The sequence below is a fragment of the Pseudonaja textilis genome, chromosome 12 (genome assembly GCF_049901715.1).
Source record: "Pseudonaja textilis isolate UNSWEBS1 chromosome 12, rPseTex1.2, whole genome shotgun sequence".
NCBI lineage: Eukaryota > Metazoa > Chordata > Lepidosauria > Squamata > Elapidae > Pseudonaja > Pseudonaja textilis.
Genome location: NC_142001.1, coordinates 1,926,952 through 1,947,658, shown reverse-complemented (window position 1 = coordinate 1,947,658; position 20,707 = coordinate 1,926,952). Strand labels below are relative to the sequence as shown.

Sequence of the window (20,707 nt, the reverse complement as noted above, 5' to 3'; positions counted from 1 at the left end):
ATGTCACTCCCAAAGCAATTAATCCAGGCTGCGTGGGAACACAAGGCTGCACCTCCCATTTAGCCCACGGGAACACAAGGCTTGCGTCCCTTGCACTGCGAACAACACAAGGTAGTGAGGGGAGAGGGGAAGGGGGGAACTTGCCCCACACGCCCCACACGCCTGGCCTGGCCACTGGGCTGCTTCTTTCTGCTTCTTTCTTCTTCTGCTTTCGGCTGCGCAAGAAAAGCAGCAGAAGTCTTTCTTTCTCTCCCCCAAACTCCGCCAGAAATGCGTCTTTGGGACCCTGCAAAGCATCCTGCTCCAAGAGGCTGTGCCAGCACAACAAGTCTCACAAAGACTCATTTTGGGTGGAATTTGGGGGAGAGAAAGAAAGTGTCATGCCCCTGGTGGAGACTGACTCTGAGGAAGAGGAGGAACAGCCAACAGGGAGTGGGAATGTGGCTCCAGAGGTGGTGGAGGAGGCTGGGGAAGGGCAGAGGCCGGCTGAGCAGTCAGAGGACCATCCCCTATCCATCCTAGGGCATGCAGGGAGGAGAGGATCAGGGTAAAACGTGGTCTACTTGGGAGGAGAGGACCATGATCCTCTTCATGGGTTGCAGGTGTGAGATCTGCATAAAAGGTTGGACCTGCATGCTAACAGATGCTGGAGACAAATTAGTGTTTTATTCCTAAAGAAAGTTTATCTTGGTTGGCGTTCTTCCAACGGACTGTACCTGGTTATCTTCCTGAAGTTGGCAATTATCTATCCTGGTCTGTTCAAGGAACTTTATTTAGTGTGGTTTGGTTTTGGTTTTTGCTTCATTATCGGCTCGTTGAATGTGAACTGTGTTTCTTGCCTTTGAAATGTTATTTTGAAAATAGATTACTCCTCCACTGTGAACAATTAAACAGTGAAGCCAAGTTGAAGGCATTAAAGGACTTTTATTTACATTTTGGTTTTTGTTATATTTCTGAGATAGTCTGAGTCATCACAGAAAGACTTCTGCTGCTTCTGCTGCTTTCCTTGCATGAAGCCAAAAGTCTCTCTCCCCCTCCTCCTGAGAACAGAGCTGGAGATGGTATCCTGCGATCCCAAATAAAGAATGATCAATCGGTAGGAAAACGGGGTAGGAAATTTTCCTGCAGACTTTTTGGGGGATTTCCCCAGGGTCTCTGGTCTGTGGGATTTAAAATTGTGAGTTTGGTGGTCCCTGAATTCCAAAAGGTTGGCGATCCCTATTCTAGATGAGGGAGAGATGTGATTCAGTGGTGAATCACAAGAACAGACTGCACAGCCATTTGACCAGGATGGTATAAGGCCTCCTGCTTTGATCAGGACTAGAAGGCCTCTGAGGTTCCTTCCTGCCCATGGAGTAGGTGTTCCAGGGTCTAAGTGAAGCCCATCCTATACTTGTCTTTGCACATGTGACCTATAGGCAGGCACAGCTCCCATCCCAGCCTTGTGGAGAACATCTTGACATTTTTGACCACACTCTGAAGACACTCTTGACTTCCAGCAGGGTTAGAGAGGGAGGGGGAGAAGAATTGAAATAAATTCTGGAATAAGAAAGAAAAAAAAACACGGAAGCTTCCTTTTCAGAGGAAGAGGAAATTACCAACTCAGCTGTTGGCAATTGGCAGCAACTGGCTTCATGTCTCTGGAGAATGTAAACCTTCTGAAGAAAAGAGTATTTACTTCTTTTAAAAAAAGATATACACTGCTGGATAACAGCTCACTTTATAGCACAAAATTAAAACAATGCAATGCGGTTCTCGTCAGAGTAAGACGGTGTATATTTAGGAGCACTTGTTGGAGGCAAAGTGCCACTTTAAATACTTTCAAGCAGGGACACTTTCCTGAAGATTCTTCTTTCAGCGGCAGCGCTAGCCGAGTTAGAAGGCAGAGGCCTCTCCGGCAGGGGCGGGAACCTTTTCGGAAAGGGAGGGGCAGGTTTGGGTACAGCGGTAGCTTCATTTCTAATTTCTTCCAAAGAACTCAACGCAGAGCAGGAATGAGTTCACCCATCTCAATCTGAACTCCTAATTATCCATTTCTCTCCCATCTTTGGGGGGTTATTTTCCTTTTGTTCCTGCACGCCTTCATTTAGAACAGTCAAACGTGGGATGTTTGAACAATCCAAACTCTGTGAATGATGCAGTCCTCGGATCCTGAACGCCAATAAAACTCAGAACTTGACTATCCCACTCAAACCCTCCCAGTGCCATTCTTGGCTGAAATAGATCTCTGTTCAGATCCAGCTAATGCTACAGGGGGTCCTCGGCTTGAGACCACAACGGAGCCCAATATTTCTGTTGCTAAGTGAAACATTTGTTTACAACCTTTCTTGCCACAGTTAAGTGAATCACCGCAGTTGCCAAGTCAGTCACACAATTAGGTGAATCTGGCTTCCCCATTGATTTTGCTTGTCCGAAGGTCACATGACACTGTGACCGTCATAACTCTGAACCTCTTGCCAAGCATCTGGAAATGATCGTATGGCCGCGAGGATGCTGCAACAGCTGTGTGAAAATCGTAGCCCAGACCAGGAAACCACATTCATGAATACAAAAACTACTTTTATTATAAGGACGCAACAACAGAATCTTGCAACTCAATGTCCCTGTCCCTCCCGTCTTTATCCTAAAGAGAATTGGGGAAGATCAAATTTGAGGCACTTTCTCCAATTACAATTCTGTTTTGGACTCCAATTTTTCTTATCTGAACGTTTCTCATTTGCAGCTCTCTTCCTCCCATCCCCCAAAATTACTCTCACAGTCCGTTATGGTAACACAAGGTTCACAGAATCCCACATCTACAAAAATTCAGTCCTAATGACATTTACTTGAGCGTAATTTCTCCTGTTTTGAAAGCAGACTGAAACTATGATCTTGAATAGCTATGATTTAGATGAGGGGTGTCAAACTTGATTTTACTGAGGGCCGCATCAGAGTTGTCTTTGATCTGTGGGGCGTGGCCAGGGTGATGTAACCAGGGGTGGGATTCAAATTTTTTAACAACTAGTTCTGTGGGCGTGGCTTAGGTGGTGGGCATGGCTTGGTGGTCATGTGACTGGCTGGGTGTGGCTAATTCAATATCACTCACTTGGTGAGGCACGCATCTCCTCGCCTGGCCTCTCATGACTGTGGGGATTCTGCAACAGTCATAAGTGTGAAAAAGAGTCATAAGTCACTTTTTTCAGTGCCACTGTAACTTTGAATGGTCACTCTACATAAGCAAAGTACCAGCAAAGGAGGGGAAAAAATACTCCATAGAAGTTCCAGAGACAGGAAGTCTAGTCCTGCCAAGAATGTAATAAGGGTTAATGGAGAGGCAGTTTCTGTGAGCAACACCAGAATGTTTCCTTCCTGTCTTCCTTACAGGATTAGGCCAGTAATTTCTTCTAACAGCCGGTTCTCCGAACTGCTTAGAATGTTAACAACCGGTTCTAGCGAATAGGTGCGAACTGGTGGAATCCCACCCCTGGCGGTGCTCATGCTGGGGCACCAGTGGTGACCCGAGCACTCTGCTCGCGAAACGGTGTTCCCGAGCTCCATTTTCAGCTGCAACGGCCTCCTGCAATCCTCTGCCAGTGAAAACGCAGCCCTCCCAAGGTCCATTTTCACTGGCGGAGGCACCGCAGGCCAGTCCTTTGTTGTTTTCAGGTCGGCCCTGTGGGCCATATCCAGCCCACATGCCTTGAGTTTAATACTCCTGATTTAGATTATCCCCAGCATCCATTCCAAAAAATAATCCTTTCAGCCATCAAGCTAGACTGATTGTAGGCTGTAGTTCATAGAACAGATTCACGGAATTCTCTGCGGCCAGCTCACCGTGGCCAGCTCATGGCGGGACAACTCGCTACAGGGCAATTTAACAATTCAATCTAATTTTTAAAAATAAATAAATAAATATTTTAACATCATTCACATTTCATTCTGTCCCTCTTGTTCCATCCTTTCTTTAATGATTCCTTCCTACCATTTCTTTGATGTTAGTGTATTTCTTGTTCCGCAGTGAGTTATCCTATGGCAAGTTGGACATGGTGAGCTGGCCATGGGGAATTGTCATAGGCCCCGTCATACATTCATGCAAAACCTTTTGCATCTTCAACGTGGAAGGGGTGACGTCAAACCCCTAGAAAACTTAGGAATAAAAGTTCTGCCCAACACAATCTCCAGCAGCAAAAAAGGAGGATTGATTGATTGACTGATTTTTATACCCCAGCTTTTATTATTTTTACAAAAAACTCCAGGTGGAAAACATATCCAGCATGCCTATTTTCCGCACAGCAACAATCCTGTGAGGTGGGTTGGATAGGGAGAGAGGGACTGGCCCAAGGTCATCCAGCTGCCTATCATATCAAAGGGGTGACTAGAACTCACCATCTCCCGGTGATTGACCCAAAGTCACCCAGCCAACTTTTATGGCTAAGGCAGGACTAGAACTGACAAGGCTCCAGCTTTCTAACCTGGTGCCTTAACCGTTAGGCCAAAGAGGGTAGTACCAAGTTCGGGAGTTTTAAATCAGTGGCTGTTAGATGGTCTTGTAGAAATAGATGTGAGAAATGATACTTTGGACCCCAGTTAACTAGCTGCCCTCAAATTTTGTGAGGCACCCAAATAAAATCTTGCTCTCTTCATTCCTACTCCTTTTGCTAAGCTGTGAATTCTTTTCCCCTGGCTGGTTACATACATTAAAATTAATTGGGTTCACACAAAATAGAGTACAGATCGTCCTCAACTTACAACCATTCATTTAGCGACTATTCAAAGTTATAACGTCACTGAAAAAAGAGACTTACAACCATTTTCATACTTATGTGTCTTGCAGCATCCCCAAGGTCACGTGATCAAAATTCACACGCCTGGCAACTGACCCATATTTATAACAGTCGCAGTGTCCCAGGATCTGGTGGTCACCTTTTGCGACCTGTTGACAAGCCCAATCACAGGGGAAGTCGGAATCATTTAGCAACCATGTTACTAACTTAACAACTTCAATGATTCACTTAACAACGGTGGCAAGAAAGGTCATAAGATGGGACAAAACTCACTTAACAAATGGCTCACTTAGCAACAGAAATTTGGACTCAATTGTGGTCGTAAATCAAGGACTAACTGTCTGTCATACTGCGAGTCATATCAGATTAGCATAGTATGTCTTTAGGCCACAACTAACATAGTGTCATGCCCCTGTTAGAGTCTGATTCCGAGGGGGAGGTCGAGCAGCTGACAGGGCGTGGGAGTGGGGCTCCAGTGGCTGTGGAGGAAATGGGGGAAGGGCAAAGTCCGGCTGGGCATTCAGAGGAAAACCCAGGGCCACGCCTTCTTCATCCTAGGGCACGCAGGGAGGAATGGAGGAGGGAGCAATGTGGCTTGCAAGAGAAAAGAAGGCCCTGATCCCTTTCATTAGTTACAGCTGGGAGAACAGGATATAAGTGGGGCGTTTGCACACGGCTCCTTGCTGGAAGCAAAGCGTGCATTACCTTTGTCGAGGCTTATCGGGGTTTTGGCTTCCTCCCAAATGTGGGTGTGCATTATCCTTTGAAAGTCTGCAATTTATCATCCTGGCCTGTCGTGTTAATTATTTCAGTGGGGTTTGTGTTGGGTTTTTTTATTTCTAATTATCTTTACTTTGGGTTCGGACTGCACTTCTGCCCTTCGTAGACTGTTTTTTGAAGAGTTTGTTATCCAAGGATAATTGGACATTGAGGACCAAATTGGAGGTATTAAAGGGAATTTATTCTACTTTTGTCACTTTGTTATTTTTGTGTCACACCCCGGGTCATCACATATATGGGTTAATACTATACAATGCCTACATTGAAATTCAGGTAGTTCTCAACTTACAACCATTCATTTGTCAACTGTTCAAAGTTACGACAGTGATGAAAAAGGAGACTTGCATCTGGCCCATTTGTTTGGGATGGTATAAGGACTCCTACCTTGGTCAGGGGGTTGGTGTTGTGGCAGGTCAACTGCCAGCAGAGCTGGCGGCAGACTTGGACAATGAGGAGGTTGGGGAGAAACCTGGGGAAGACTCTGATGGATGTTCTGCATCGGAAGCAGAGATAAGGCCAGGGCCATCCGACATTTCCCAGCTGCCTTCGAAGTTGGGGATAAGTGGGGAAGAAGAACAGCTGGAGCCTGTTCCAGATATGTGCATGCGCAGAGCTGTCAGGAGAGGAGAGCAACCGAGGAACAGGGGCTGACTCAGGAGGAGGGGCACACGGGAATGCTGAATGGCCCCTCCCTGGGGAATAAATAGAAGCAAAAGGGGAGTGGTGGTTTCAGGAGACAACAGTTCACTTATTATTATGAAGATTTGCTTATTGTGGTTCAGGAATTAATTTACAACTTTGCAACTGGAAGCTCTAGCAATTATCCAGATAAGGCCTATTCTTGCAGTTAACCCTTGGAAGGATTATTGCTGGGACTTTTCCATGTGTGAATGCCATGAACTCTCAGTAACTAAGTAAATAAGGGGTTTTCAGGACAAGGAGTCTGTTCCTTGGTTCTGCTAAGCCTGGGTCAGAACGGTTGACCTAGAAGACCCCCCCCCCCAGGCACATTCCAGCCCTATGAGCCTATGCTTCAGTGTTACTCCTATTGTTCATTCATTCCTTTTGCAGTTCTTCATTTCCATCTGTTTTAGAGTCTCTTAAACACCTCACATGTAGTGATGTCTAGCCAGAGCAGGGGTAGTACCTGACCTGATGACTCCAAGAACTAGAAAGCCACATCAGCCTGATTATTACTTGAATGAGAGACCCCGGGAAAACGCAGAGCAGGAAGCTCTTCTGCAGAGTTGAGAAAACCATTTGTGAGATGATAGTGGCAAACCACGTATAAATAGGGAAGAAATTTTACAGGGTTTCTTTTTGTCTTTTAAACGTGTCAATTTTTTCCCTATCTTAATCCCCTCTGAGGCGGGAAGGGCATGGCCATTTTGAAAGGGGAAAGCTAGAAACCTTCATATAAATCCTTTGTCAACCACACCCCAAACCACAAAGGATTGTTCAGCCTTGGATCGTTTTCACTGAAAAAAATCCACTCAAGTTAATTGCAGTTTTCTCTTCCGTTTTCGTTCTGCAAAATCCCAATTAAAAAAAAAACCTTCCATTTCATCCATCCCCGGGATGCAGTGGGAAAGACCGAGAGAGTAATGATCCTCAAGAGAAGGTGCTCCTGCTCCAAAAGTGCGCTTCATCTGACCACAAGGCCAACAAGCCATAGAGTAAATTGGCTAATTTATAGTAGGTTTGGCTGTACATGACTGGAGAGGAAAAGGTTTTGATTTATTAAATGTGGCTGATTGGAGACAGACCGCATTGCTCCAAATGGTAACATTATGTCACTATATAATGAAGTTGATAGCATCCCCAGATAATGGCTCCTATACCCTACAAGAAGATAAGCTGTTTATCGTCATTTCTTCTCTGGGTGAACAAAACTGCTATTTTTCTTGTTTAGATTTTCGCTATTCCCTGCGTATTCAACTGCTTCCCTACACTGGGTGCATCTCTCATGTCAGCTGGAAGGTAGCAGGTAAAGGAGGAGCGTAAAAAGTCAATCAGGTTGAATGACAACAACAAAAGCCTCGTACAGGCAGTCCTTGACTCGCAACCACAAGGAAGCCTGGAATTTTGGCCATTAAGTTGCTGTGGTCACAAGTCGAGATGCCCACGTGACCAGGTTTGATTTTACAGCCATTTTTATGATGGTCATAAAGCAGGTCACCATGACTGTAAAGCAAACCATGCGTTCGTTAAAGGAATCAGCTTCCCTAATGCCAGAAAGCAAGAATATGGCCAAAAAAGAAGTCACAAATTGCAGTCGCATGATCGTGGTACACTACAACTGATCATGAATGCAAGCCAGCTGCCAAGCACCTGAGATGTGACCACATGATGTGTGTGTGAGAGAAAGCATACATGCATGCGCAACAATACAGATAGTCCTCGACTTATGGCCACAATTGAGCTCAAAATTTCTGTTGTCAAGTGTTGTGGTTCGCTGGCAGCGGGTGCAGAAGGGAACCAGTCAGGGAGTCTGGCAAGGACTTGGATGAGGGTCCTGCATCCGATGCAGGGATGGGGCCAGGACCATCTGAGAGTGGGGTGCTGCCTTCAGAGCTTGTGAGTCTGGCAGCAGCAAGGCAGAGGACCCCGGGGAGCCTGTGCCCAGTACGCGTGTGCGCAGAGCTGCTAGAAGCGAGAGCAGCTGAGGCAGCAGGGGCAACTCGGGAGTAAGGCTGGGAGGTGATTGCCCCTCCCAACAGGGATAAAAGCCAGCCCTCAATGATGTGCTCTTTGCAGGAAGCAAAGAAGTTCATTGGATTCTGATTCCTCATCGAAGCCCTGCGGACTCTGGTTTGTCTTTACTGGAACTTCTGTCAGTTTATCTGCTAACTAAGTGAACGTCTGTTTCTTGGCAGCCTTTTACAACCCTAAAAGGCGTGCTCTTATCTCAGACAATTGTGTTTAATGAGTTTTGGCTGGGAATGTAAATAATTCCCAGCATCGCATTAAGAAAGGTTTGCTTTTGCACACAGCATGTGTTGTCTTAATTTGAATGAAGCCTGGATCAGAACACCAAGTGAGACATTTGTTAAGTGAGTTTTGCCCCATTTTACAACCTTTCTTGTAACAGTTGCTGAATGAATTACCGCAGTCGATAAGTGAATCTGGCTTCCCCATTGACTTTACTTGCCAGAAGGTCACAAAAGGGGATCATGTGACCCGCCCTGGGACACTGGAGCCATCACAAATATGAACCAGTTGCCAAACATCTGAATTTTGATCCCATTATCATGGGGGTGTTGCAAAGGTTGTAACTGTGAAAAATGGTCATAAGTCCAATTTGTCAGTGTCAGGGTAACTTTGAACAGCCACCAAATGAACTGTTGTAAGTCAAGCACTACCTATAGTAACTTTGAGGATGGGTCGAAGTCCATGGTAACTTTGAATGGTTGTTAAGCAATCAGTCGTAAGTCAAGGATTACCTGTAATTCTGCAGAAGATCATCTGAAGCCAACCATGACTGTGCACCCAAATCAAGCAAAGCTTCACACACCCAGGACACCGGGGGAGGGGGGGGTGGAGGAGGAGAAAGAACTGCAGAATTTGAGATGACCCCCTTGCTGGCCTGATACAGGAGCTCAAGGAAGGAGCCAGGATTTAGAACTCAGAAAACATTTGATCAACAATCTGCCACTGCTTGTTTGTTGTCACCAGAACACAAAAAATCTTTGTTTCCCTGCTCAGCCAAGCCATTCATTCTTCCTGCTGGGATTTTATTGCACTGGTAAAAACCACAGGATGTCCCAAAGGTGCTTTGGGACTTTCTTGGTTCTTTCTTTGAAAACAGTTAGCCTTTCACCCAAGAAGACCCTTCTTCAGAATTGACGAGAAGAGAAGAGTTTTCTAAGAAAGGACCAAGAAAGTCCAAGTTGCCTTTTGGAAAAAAAATGTCTTTGGGACAACTCTGACCTGTAGGATTGAGACTCTCCACAGATGAAGCCACAGGATGTTCATGGAGAAAGCTGCGTGTTTCTTCCCAGGCACTTCCCTGCATATCTCTTGCACTCCTAACAATCTGAGCATCCCTCAGTCTAAGATCCAGTCTTTATGCCTATATTTTGATCCACACATCCAAGTCAAGAAGGCCTGACAATCCCACCAAAATAAACTGTTATAGACCATTGTCTGCCTTGGCTTTCATTTGTCAGATCTTGCTCTTTAACCTGGTGCCCTTCCAATCAGTCCTCGGGGACACAGATGTGGAAAATGGAGAAGACCTCTGGACACAGATTTGAAACACAAATCTGGAACACAGAGAAGTCTTCAGACTCAGTTCTGGAACATTGGGGAAATCTCTTGAACAAACAAAACAGCCCAAGAGGATCCAGGAGGATCCTATACATTGATTACCGTGCAGACTGTATCAAAAGAAAGTCACACAACCCACAACTCAGCATCCAACCCTACTTCAACCAATCCACCATCACCCAAGACTAGGCACGCACACCCCCAACTACCTCAATTCAAACTACAACTGGCCTTAAATACAAGCTACTCAATGCAAGAAGCCTTGTAAATAAAATACCTGAATTTCTCCTCTTACTAAATACAGCTAAATTCGACATCATATTTGTCTGTGAAACATGGCTCAATGCACCTCTCCCTGACTCCATTACCTCAGTAAGAGACTATCATGTTTACTGATCCGATTGTGAAATTTGTAGAGGAGGTGGTGTTGCTATCTTCTATAAAAAGTCCTTACATCTAAAAACATCCAAATTACCCAGGAGCTTGCTCTTCCTGAGACTATTATCTGTGAACTGACCTTAAATATCACATTTCGGTTCTTATTATGTTACAGAGCCCCTGATTATGACATTGAACATGTAAACAAGCTACATGCACTACTAATATGGGCAGCATCCTGCCCACACGCTTTTATCTTTCTTGGTGACTTCAATTTACCTCACATTAACTGGACCCTAAACGAATGTACAACTGAACCCATACATGCAACCTTCTACAATGCTATAACAAATCTGGGACAGGAACAACTAGTAACCAACAATACTAGACTTAACTGCCTCGATCTCATCTTCTGCAATAGTTTGAATTCAATTTATGGAATACAAATTAAAGAACCCTTTTCCAACAGTGATCACAACATGATTGACTTTTGACTCATCATATGTCCACACAAAAATCATCACAACAACAAAATCCCCAATTATAACTTCAAAAAAGGCAACTATGATCTTACAATCAACTATCTCTCTTCCCTTGATTGGCAATTTCTATTCACTGGATGCAATACTGTTGAAGACCATTACAACATATTCTTACTAGAAATCATAAGAGCCATCAAACCATATGTACCAATAACAACTCCCAAAACCAGGAAAAACAGATTACCCATAACAATAAGGAAGCTTCAATCCAAAAAGAGATCACTTTGGCGAAAAAACAAATCTGGTCACATTGCCAACTTCAAAAGCCGATACAAAAATCTATGCCACTAGATAAAAACTGAATGCACTAATTATCACATTAAACAAGAGGAAAACCTTCTATGCACAAATTCCACCCATGCTTTCTACAATTTTGTAAACAACAAACTAAAAGACTCAAGGTCCATCCCACCCCTGAAAGGACCTAATTGCAAAGACTAAAATGACAACGCCATCAAAGCAAACCTCTTTAACACATTCTTTGGCACAGTATTTGTAAACAGCAATGGATCAAGCCCAATACTTCCTAGTCGAACCACAGACAACTACAATGATCTAATGCATATCGATTTTACAGAGGACATTGTTGAAAAAGCACTGCACAATCTAAAACCATCCCTATCTATTGGACTGGACGGAATATGTGCCTACTTCTTAAAAAACGATCCACTGCCATAGCTGAACCTCTAAGCATAATCTTTGAAAAATCTTAAAGGACCAGCTCCTTGCCAAAACGATGATCACAAGCCACGGTCATCCCCATCTTCAAAAAGGGAGATCCCAGCCTAGTTGAAAATTACAAACCAATCTCCTTATGCTGCGTCACCTGTAATTATTACCCAATCCATTATCCTCCACTTAGAGACAAACAACCTACTCTCAAATAAACAATTTGGTTTCAGAAAAAGAATTATCCTGTAATCTGCAACTCTTACACTGCAAAAACATATGGACTACACAACTCGATCAGGGCAAAACAATAGACACAATCTACATAGACTTCTGTAAAGCCTTTGATTCAGTGGTACACGACAAATTACTCCTAAAACTAAAATCTTATGGTATCTCTGGACAACTGCATAACTGGATAGAGGCATTCCTGTCAAAAAGAAAACAAATGGTCAAAATTGGGAACGTCCCATCAAATTCTGTACCTGTCAACAGTGGTGTCCCCCAAGGCAGTGTTTTAGGACCAACTCTCTTCATACTCTACATAAATGACCTCTGTGATCATATTAAGAGCAACTGTGTTCTCTTCACTGATGATGTAAAGCTATTCAACACCACAGACAATACTGCTACCCTCCAAAAAGACCTTGACTATGTATCAGAATGGTCAAACAAATGGCAACTTCAAATCTCAACAAATAAATGCTCTGTCTTACATATTGGCAAAAAAAAAATCAGAAAATAAAATACAAGCTAAATAATCAAGACCTTGTTGAGGATGCAAACTTTGTCAAGGACCTTGGAGTACTCATCTCTAATGATCTAAGTGCTAGATCCCACTGTAACTACATAGCCAAAAATGCATTAAAAGTTGTTAACCTAATCCTATGTAGCTTCTTCTCTGGTAATATCACACTAATAACTACAGCATACAAAACATTTGCTAGACCTATACTTGAATACAGCTCATCAGTCTGGAACCTATATCATGTATCTGATATTAACGCTATTGAAAAAGTCCAGAAATATTTCACAAGAAGAATTCTCCACTCCTCTACTCATTGCAGAATATCTTATGCCACCAGACTTGAAACTCTAGACCTAGAAAACCTAGAACTAGGCCGCCTCCGGTCCGATCTAAATATAGTATATAAAAATCATACATTGCAATGACCTACCTGTCAATGAATACTTCAGCTTCAATCATAACAACACAAGAGCAAACAATAGATACAAACTCAAGGTTAACCGCACCAAACTTGACTGCAGAAAATACGACTTCAGCCACAGAGTGGTCAATGTCTGGAATACTCTACCTGACTCTGTGGTTTCTTCCCCAAACCCCAAAAACTTTAACCTTAGACTGTCTACTATTGACCTCACCCCTTTCCTAAGAGGTCTGTAGGGGGCGTGCATAAGTGCACCAACTGTGCCTACCGTCCCTGTCCTATTGTTTCTTTTTATTTTTCTTATAAGTATCTATCTCATGTATTCAAAACTATGTTTATTCTTATACCTATATCTTGTAAGCAATTGACAAATCAAATAAATACTAAATACTAAATCTGGAGCACAGAGAAGACCTCTAGAAGGAACCTTGTGGAGAAAGTGGGCCTAGATAAAACAAAATATAGACATGGTCCAACTTGGCCAACTCCAAACACAATGGATCTTAGTTTCAGTCCTGAAAGATTGACCAGATCAAGAAACCAAAGCCATATAAATCTGTATTTTTACTGGAACAGATATAGTGACAGAATTTTGCAAGTCTGGATGTGCCTCCTCTGTGAACTAGGAATAGCATGTCTGAGGCATTTATTCACACTGCTTTCTTGCCCCGGGTTCAGCCCTCTTCTGTGTGACCACTGCCTTGGTAATGCATTTTCCTCCTGCGCTTCATGGGGTGTTGCTCCACTCCCGCCCCCCCTCTCTCTCTCACACACGCACACACAAACACACACACACACACACACACAGAGTTCTACAAGTGTATATTCAACACACACACACACACACACACACACCAAAAAACGGTCTTGGAAAGCAAGCAGGTTCAGCTTGTGCAGGTTCAGTTTCCAAGCTTAGCACGGCAAGAATCACTGGGTAAACTGAATCCAACAGGCACACACAAAGTCCAGGAAAACAATCCACAAGTCAAATGGGTCAGGCACGAACACACAAGGCACTGAACTGGGCTCATTACTCCAGCAATGCTCGAGCGGGAACAAGTAGGTGACCCTTCACAAGGGGTGAGGTTGCCTCCTCGCAAGTAGTCTAGCTGATCTGCTTTCTGCCTGTCTCCTCTCGGCCCTACGTCTCCTTGGATCAGGAGGAGGTGTGGACTCCACTACTTCCTCCTCCTCAATAACAGGTCCTGGCCCTCACTGGGAGCCTCCTGGCCAACTCACTGTGGCTGCAGCTCACCTAGCTTAGCCTCAGCCTGTCACTCATCCAGTTGACCCAGCTGAGCCTGCTCCATCAGGTTAGCACTCTCTGAGCCCCAGTCCAGGCCATCAGTCAGCCCTGCGCTTTCCTTGGCCAACTCAAACTCCTCCTCCTCCTCCAAACTCACATCCAGAGATGGATCCATGACACATTGCCTAAGCCCTCTACATCTAGCTTGTCCTTAGCATACACGGATGTCTTTGTATGAACGTATGTGTCTAATATAAATAAGTATTTATTTTATTCTTTCATTATATGTCATCATTTTAATTTTGTCAATTTTTATATACATATATGGATCAGATTGTTCGTTTGGGTTTGGTTGAACACTCTTGGCAAATGGCCTTGCTTTTCCTATCTTGGGTCTATGACTGCAGGAAAGCTATTATAAGGTTCTGTAGATCATCATGGCCGTTCCAAATCCACCTGAGAGGGAAACAATTATGCTGCAAATCAGAAGCCATTTTGGAAGAAATAAATGGCACCAGCATGTGGCTCAAGTTATTTCAGTAGCATCTCCGCAAATACCAAAAAAAAGGGGGGGAATCAAAGTTGCAGACAACTGGAAAATTGCCCCAATATTTTTTCCTCTCCAATATCCCTACGGAAGGAAAGGTGATTATAAGTCCCTGACCAATCTCCAGCCCAAATGGCATTTTTTACTTTGCCGTGACATATCATAATCTAATGGCTTAAAACTGTAATACAAAGCTGACAAATCTGCAATAGAGACAGATCTTACACACCTCTTGGGTCAGAGCGGAGGCAGTTAGAGAAACAAAGGAAGGATGACTTACTTTATTGAGTAGCAGTTGCTCTGCGCCGGGCTGGAGGGGTCTCCATCTACTTCGGCCGTTCTTAGTGTCTCGGCGCACCTCCAGTGTTTTTGACCCCAGATCATGTTCAGCTGCCAGGATGAGATTCAATGAGATTCATTGTCACAGCCGGTTTCCAAAATGTTCCCGGAAAGAAAGGGACCAGGCTAGTTTAGGAGTTGGGCTTGTTGCTAAAACAAGGCTGAATTCACACAATGTACTAAATATCAATGTCAGGTTCAGAAAGCACAGTGGCTGTGTTTGTAAGAAATACGTTCTACCCAATTAAACCATGGCATACTTTATTTATTTATATATTAAATTTGTTTGCCACCCAACTTGCCTTGGGGTGACTCTGGGCAGTTTACAACATTCATCTGGCAGCTTAGCTGACAGAATTCACTCAAACCAGGGCTGGGCTCTTACTGTGGAATTATAAACCTCTCGAAGCCTTTTTGGCCTGATCCAGCATGTCGCACAATCTTAGCCCTTCTCTCTCCTTAGTCATAAAATCATGATTCAGAAAGCTGCTGATGCTCAAATTTAAGTCACATTAACACCCTCCAATGAAACCCAAGTACTCAATTTTCTTTTTTAATTTTAAAATAAACTTTATTAAAGATTTTATATATATATATATACATATACATACATCATACATACATACATACATACATACATATGTATATATTTGTTTTCACGGGTATTTGTATATATGGTATTCAGCTTTGTTTGGGTATTTTCCCATGTCATTATAGTTGTGCTTTAAAGTTGCAGCAATGTTTTGGCAGAATCTCATCTGCCATCATCAGGCTTCTGTATTGTGTTCGTCTGTGAGTCAGACTTTCACGGCCGTTTCTGTTTTAAATTTGGTGCTAGCCTACTGCTGTGCAAGAATGTTTTTTTCTTCATCCTGATTGGTTGGGAGTCTTGGTCTGTGTTTATTGGTCTTGGAGTTTGCTGTGTTCTGCTTGATTGGTGTTTCTAATATCTTCTGTCTGTTTTGTGGCTTTTTTTGTCTTGATTGGCTGGCAACATTGTGTTTCCTGTATTGGAGGCTTTTAGTGCAGCTTGGCTCCGAGTAAACGGACAGCTATCATTTATTATGTTCCAGCTTTTTTACTGCATTTTTGTGTTCATCCAGGCGGGTACTTATTGTTCTATTGGTCTGTCCAATGTATGTGGCAGGACATGATGCACAGTGGACTTCATATATGCCTTGGTTTTCCAGGTCATCCTTGGTTTTCCAGCAGCCATCCTAAGAAACCCCAAAGATAAAATTGACCTGGAAAACCAAGGCATATATGAAATCCCCTGTGCATCAGACCAATAGAAGAATAAGTACCCACCTGGATGAACACAAAAATGCAGTAAAAAACCTGGAACACACTTCCTCACTAGTCCAACACATGAAAGCAACAGGTCAGAGCATCAACTTCAATGGCACCAAAACCCTAGCCACTATAGAAAACCCCAGCTACAGAATTATTAGAGAAGCCATAGAGATTTTAAAAAGACCTGAAAGCATGAATAGAAGAGATGATTCCACCAGACTGTCAATTATTTGGAAGCCTACACTCACAAACAAAAAAATCTCCACACCACAAGCCAGGCAAACACCTGGGCACAAACAGATCCCCGCTGATACCTCCAGCTCAAACACACCCCAACCAAGCACCCAGATGAAACCTACCTTCCTAATAAATGATAGCCATCCATTTACTCAGAGCCAAGCAGCACTAAAAGCCTCCAATACAGGAAACACAATGTTGCCAGCCGATCAAGACCAAAAAAGCCACTAAACAGACAGAAGATATTAGAAACACCAATCAAGCAGAACACAGCAAACACCAAGACCAATAACACAGACCAAGACTCCCAACCAATCAGGATGAAGAAAAAACCATTCTGGCACAACAGTAGGCTAGCACCAAATTTAAAACAGAAATGGCTGCGAAAGTCTGACTTACAGATGAACACAATACAGAAGCCTGATGATGGTTGATGAGATTCTGCTGAAACATTGCTACAACTTTAAAAGCACAACTATAATGACGTGGGAAAATACCCGAACAAAGCTGAATACCATTCATGTAAGTACCCATGAAAACTTAAGAAGATAGATAGATAGATAGATAGATAGATAGATAGATAGATAGATAGATCTTTGGTTATTCGGGTTTTCTCCCACATAAAATTGGAAGTATCTAGGCAACATTTCGATGAAGTCTCATTCATCATCTTCAGGCTTGTGTCTTCGGCTTTGTGCCTCTAGGAGTAATGTGAGCTTACAACTGCTTCTTCCTTTTAACTGCTAGTGGGGGTGTGACTTGATTGGGTGGGGGTTTGGCTGTGTTCTGATTGGCTGGGGGTGTGTTCTGTTCAGGTGGGGGCTTGCTTGTGCTCAGGTTAGTCTTAGTTGCTGGGGGATTCGAGCTGGTGAGCTGTGACCTTTAAGTCTACAGCCACCAATATTACAGTAAGACATAGCAATCTGATTGGAACTTTTAAATCTAAAATTAATTGTTACCTGTGATTATAATATTTATATTTATACATGTAAGAACATTGTGGTTGATCTTTTCTTTTTTTTTCTTTTCTTTTTTTTCTTACTTTAGTAACACAATATTTAGTGGCATTTTGTGATAAAAATCCTTAAATATTTAGGTTTATATAACTATATATTGATTAGACTCTAAAGATATTGTTTATTTGTACTTCTTAGTAAAGTATAATTGTTATTAAAGATATATTGGAACATAGAACTACTAATTTATAGAGTTATATTAATTTTTGAAGATAGGTAACTTATTGTATATGTGAAACTATCAATTAACAGTTTAAACATTTAATATCTAGAAGTAATAGAACAGCGAACTGTTAATATTAGTGCTGTCTAGGTCAGTGGGATAGACCAGTAAAATAGTATAATCTAATAACTTTAGATTAGAGTTATTAGATCCAAAATAAGTAAGTGGGAATAACTGGGATCTAATACAAGATGTAGAGTTGTAGACTGTAGGGCAGAATAAAAAGTGAGTCAGAAGTTGGGAGAATATTGAATGCTCTTGTGGGAGAGGATAGAAAGAATATTAGGACAGCAAGATAGAATATTGCAAGAAATGACAAATATTATGACAACTGCTGTGAAAACCGGCAAGAAACCCACTACAACAACAGCCACAGCGACATCATCCCCATCTATGAAAAGATCTATAGAAGGATTGCTTACAAGAGACAAAACAGCCTCCATGACAAACACATAGACCATGCAGGCCGCTTTATTATCAATACAAGAAACAACGATAAAATTACAGGAAAGCATGACCAGAAACCATGGAGAAATGAAGATAGAAATGGAGGAAGTAAAAAGAGAAGCGAGAAACGACATCCAGAAGTTAGATGAGAAAGTGGGATTGATCCAAGAGGTTTTACAAAAAAATGACCAAAGACTACAAATGATTGAACAAAGAACAGAAAAAACGGAACAGAAATTAGAATCTGTAGGCCAGAAAATGAAGGAATGGAATAGGGAAGTAGAAAACTCAATGATTCAGCTGGAAATGGAGAGAGCCTTTTTTTATCTGCGCTTTCAGAATGTGGAGGAGACTAAAGAGGAAGACCTAACAGCAACAATGACCGAAATAATTGCAGAAGCGCTCCAAAGAGACAAAAGTGAGATACTCAATGAATTGGACGAAGTCAACCAAGTTTATATCAACTACGCCAGACAATTTAGATTGCCTAAAGAAGTGCGTATCCATTTCGCATGGAAAAAAGTAAGGGACATAATCTACAAAATTACTAGAGATGAGCCAATATTCTACAAAGGAAAAGAAATCATTATATTAAAGCAAATCCCAAAAAGGGTGCATGATCAACTAAGAGAATATCATTTCCTAGCCGCCCGACTTAACAAAAATAATATACTGTTCAGATGGATAACACTGGAGGGAATGTTGGTGTCATGGCAAGGGAAGAAGATTAAGATGGATACTTTGGAGAAAGCACAACACTTCCACACCCAACTGGTAGGCACAGAAGAACTTGGTAGTAGCAGAGAAGAACTGGAATCGGCCAGCCAAGATGACCAACTATTGGAAAAGAATGGAAAAGAGCAAGAAGAGGAAAAGAAAGAAGAAAGACCACAAGAAGAGAACAGAGTAAGAACAAGGGCACAAACAGAGGCAAGGAACAACAGGAACTAGTTAATAGCAGCAAAGAAGGAAAATGGAAAACAATTTGAAAATACTGTCAATAAATATAAAAGGAGTTAATTCTCCATCGAAACAGAACCAAACTTTTAAGAAATTGGCAAAACAAAAAATGGATATAGTGTGCCTCCAGGAGGTACACTGGCAGCTGAATTTTAAAGCTTTCTGGTTGCATTACATACACATTAGAACTCCGGATAAAAAATATTTACAATATAATAAATTAAGAAAACTTTATATAGCACTATCACAAGAAAAAAAAGAAGGGTAGCAATTTATGTCAGAGAAGGAATAGAGGCAGAAGTACTATATGCAGATTCAGTGGGGAAAACATTAATGTTAGAAGTGGTATGGGAACAGAGGAAATTCTTACTTGTTGCAATTGATGCCCAAAATAAACAAGATACTTAACTACAAAAAAAAATACATGAAAAATTTTTAGAATTAGGCAAAGAAGATATTTGTATGATGGGAGATTTTAACGCAGTTCCGCACATTAAAAAAGATTAGCAAAGTACTAGTAAAAAAAAGAAAAAAAAGAACACCCTTCCAAAAACATTCTTTAATATGGTAGAAAAACAAAACTTAATAGATATATGGAAAATATATAACTCAAAAGAAAACCAGTTCATCTTTTACTCTATTCCCCACAAATCATGGTCCAGAATTGATATGGCATGGATAAGTAAAACTCTAATGAAAGACATGACAAGTGAAATAGAAATAGCACCAAATATATGGGCAGATCATAACCCCCTAATAGTAACATGGAAAGACCAATCAAAACAAAGAGGGAGATGGATGTTGAAACCACAAATTCTGAAAGATAAAGAATATTTAGCAAAAGTTAAAAAAGATTTAGAAATGTTTTTGAAGTAAATACAAAAGAACACACCTCTTTACAGAATTTGTGGGACACAACAAAAGCCTATTTAAGAGGAGTAACAATTGCATACAATGCCAGAAAGAAAAAAGAAAAAGAAAAAAAGTAATGAGTAACAGAATATTAGAAAATTGGAAAGACAAGCGCAATTAACACCAGAGAACGAGCAAATTATAAGTAAATATAGTTTAGCTAAACATAAACTGAACATATTAGAACAAGAAAGAAACCTAAGAGCATTGAAATGAGTAAAGCAAAACTACTTTGAAAATGCCAATAAGCCAGGAAGGTGGCTGGCATATAAGTTAAGGAAGGAAAAAGAAAAGAGATGGATTCAACAATTACAAGATAAGGAGGGAAAGATACAAAATAATATGGAAAAGAAAAAAGAAATAGTACTGGAATATTCTAGTACACTCTATAAACAAGAAGATATGAGTAAAGAGAAAATCAAACAATATATAGAAGAAGAAATATTCCAATACTAATAGAAGAAGAAAGGGAAAGATTAAATGAAGAGATTACTAAGGAGAAACTAAAAGAGGCAATTATTAAACAAAAAAACCAAAAAAAAACCCGGAGCAGATGGATTACCTGCAGAATTATATAAAAATTTAGGTGAAATACTAGATCCAATCCTTTTAGAAATTTATAACGAAGTACTTACAGAGGCAAAGCTACCAATGTCATGGAATATCACATTAATACTGAAGGAGAGCACAGATACCACCCGCATAAAAAATTACAGACCAATTTCTTTATTGAACACCGATTACAAAATATTTATGAATATAATGGCTGAGAGATTGAAAAAATATTAAGTAAATATATACACACAGATCAAAATGAGTTTCTCCCAACAAGACAACTAAAAAATAACACAAGGACAGTACTAGATATCCTGGAGTTGTAATTTAAATTAAATGTCTCCTGGACGGAAACTTGCCTA

At 41.6% G+C, this 20,707-nt stretch overlaps 1 protein-coding gene across 4 annotated transcripts in view; it reads right to left on the bottom strand.

Moving 5' to 3' along the window:
• Positions 1-20,707, bottom strand: part of ARHGEF9 (Cdc42 guanine nucleotide exchange factor 9) — a 263,763-nt gene that overhangs the window by 188,688 nt on the left and 54,368 nt on the right. For 3 of the 4 annotated variants that reach the window (XM_087940852.1, XM_087940853.1, XM_087940854.1), the window contains one exon: positions 14,644-14,753. The exons of the other annotated variant lie outside the window; for it this stretch is intronic. In XM_087940852.1, the coding sequence (XP_087796978.1) occupies positions 14,644-14,753 (110 nt within the window). The remainder of the gene's footprint in view (positions 1-14,643; positions 14,754-20,707) is intronic. 4 annotated transcript variants of the gene reach the window in all.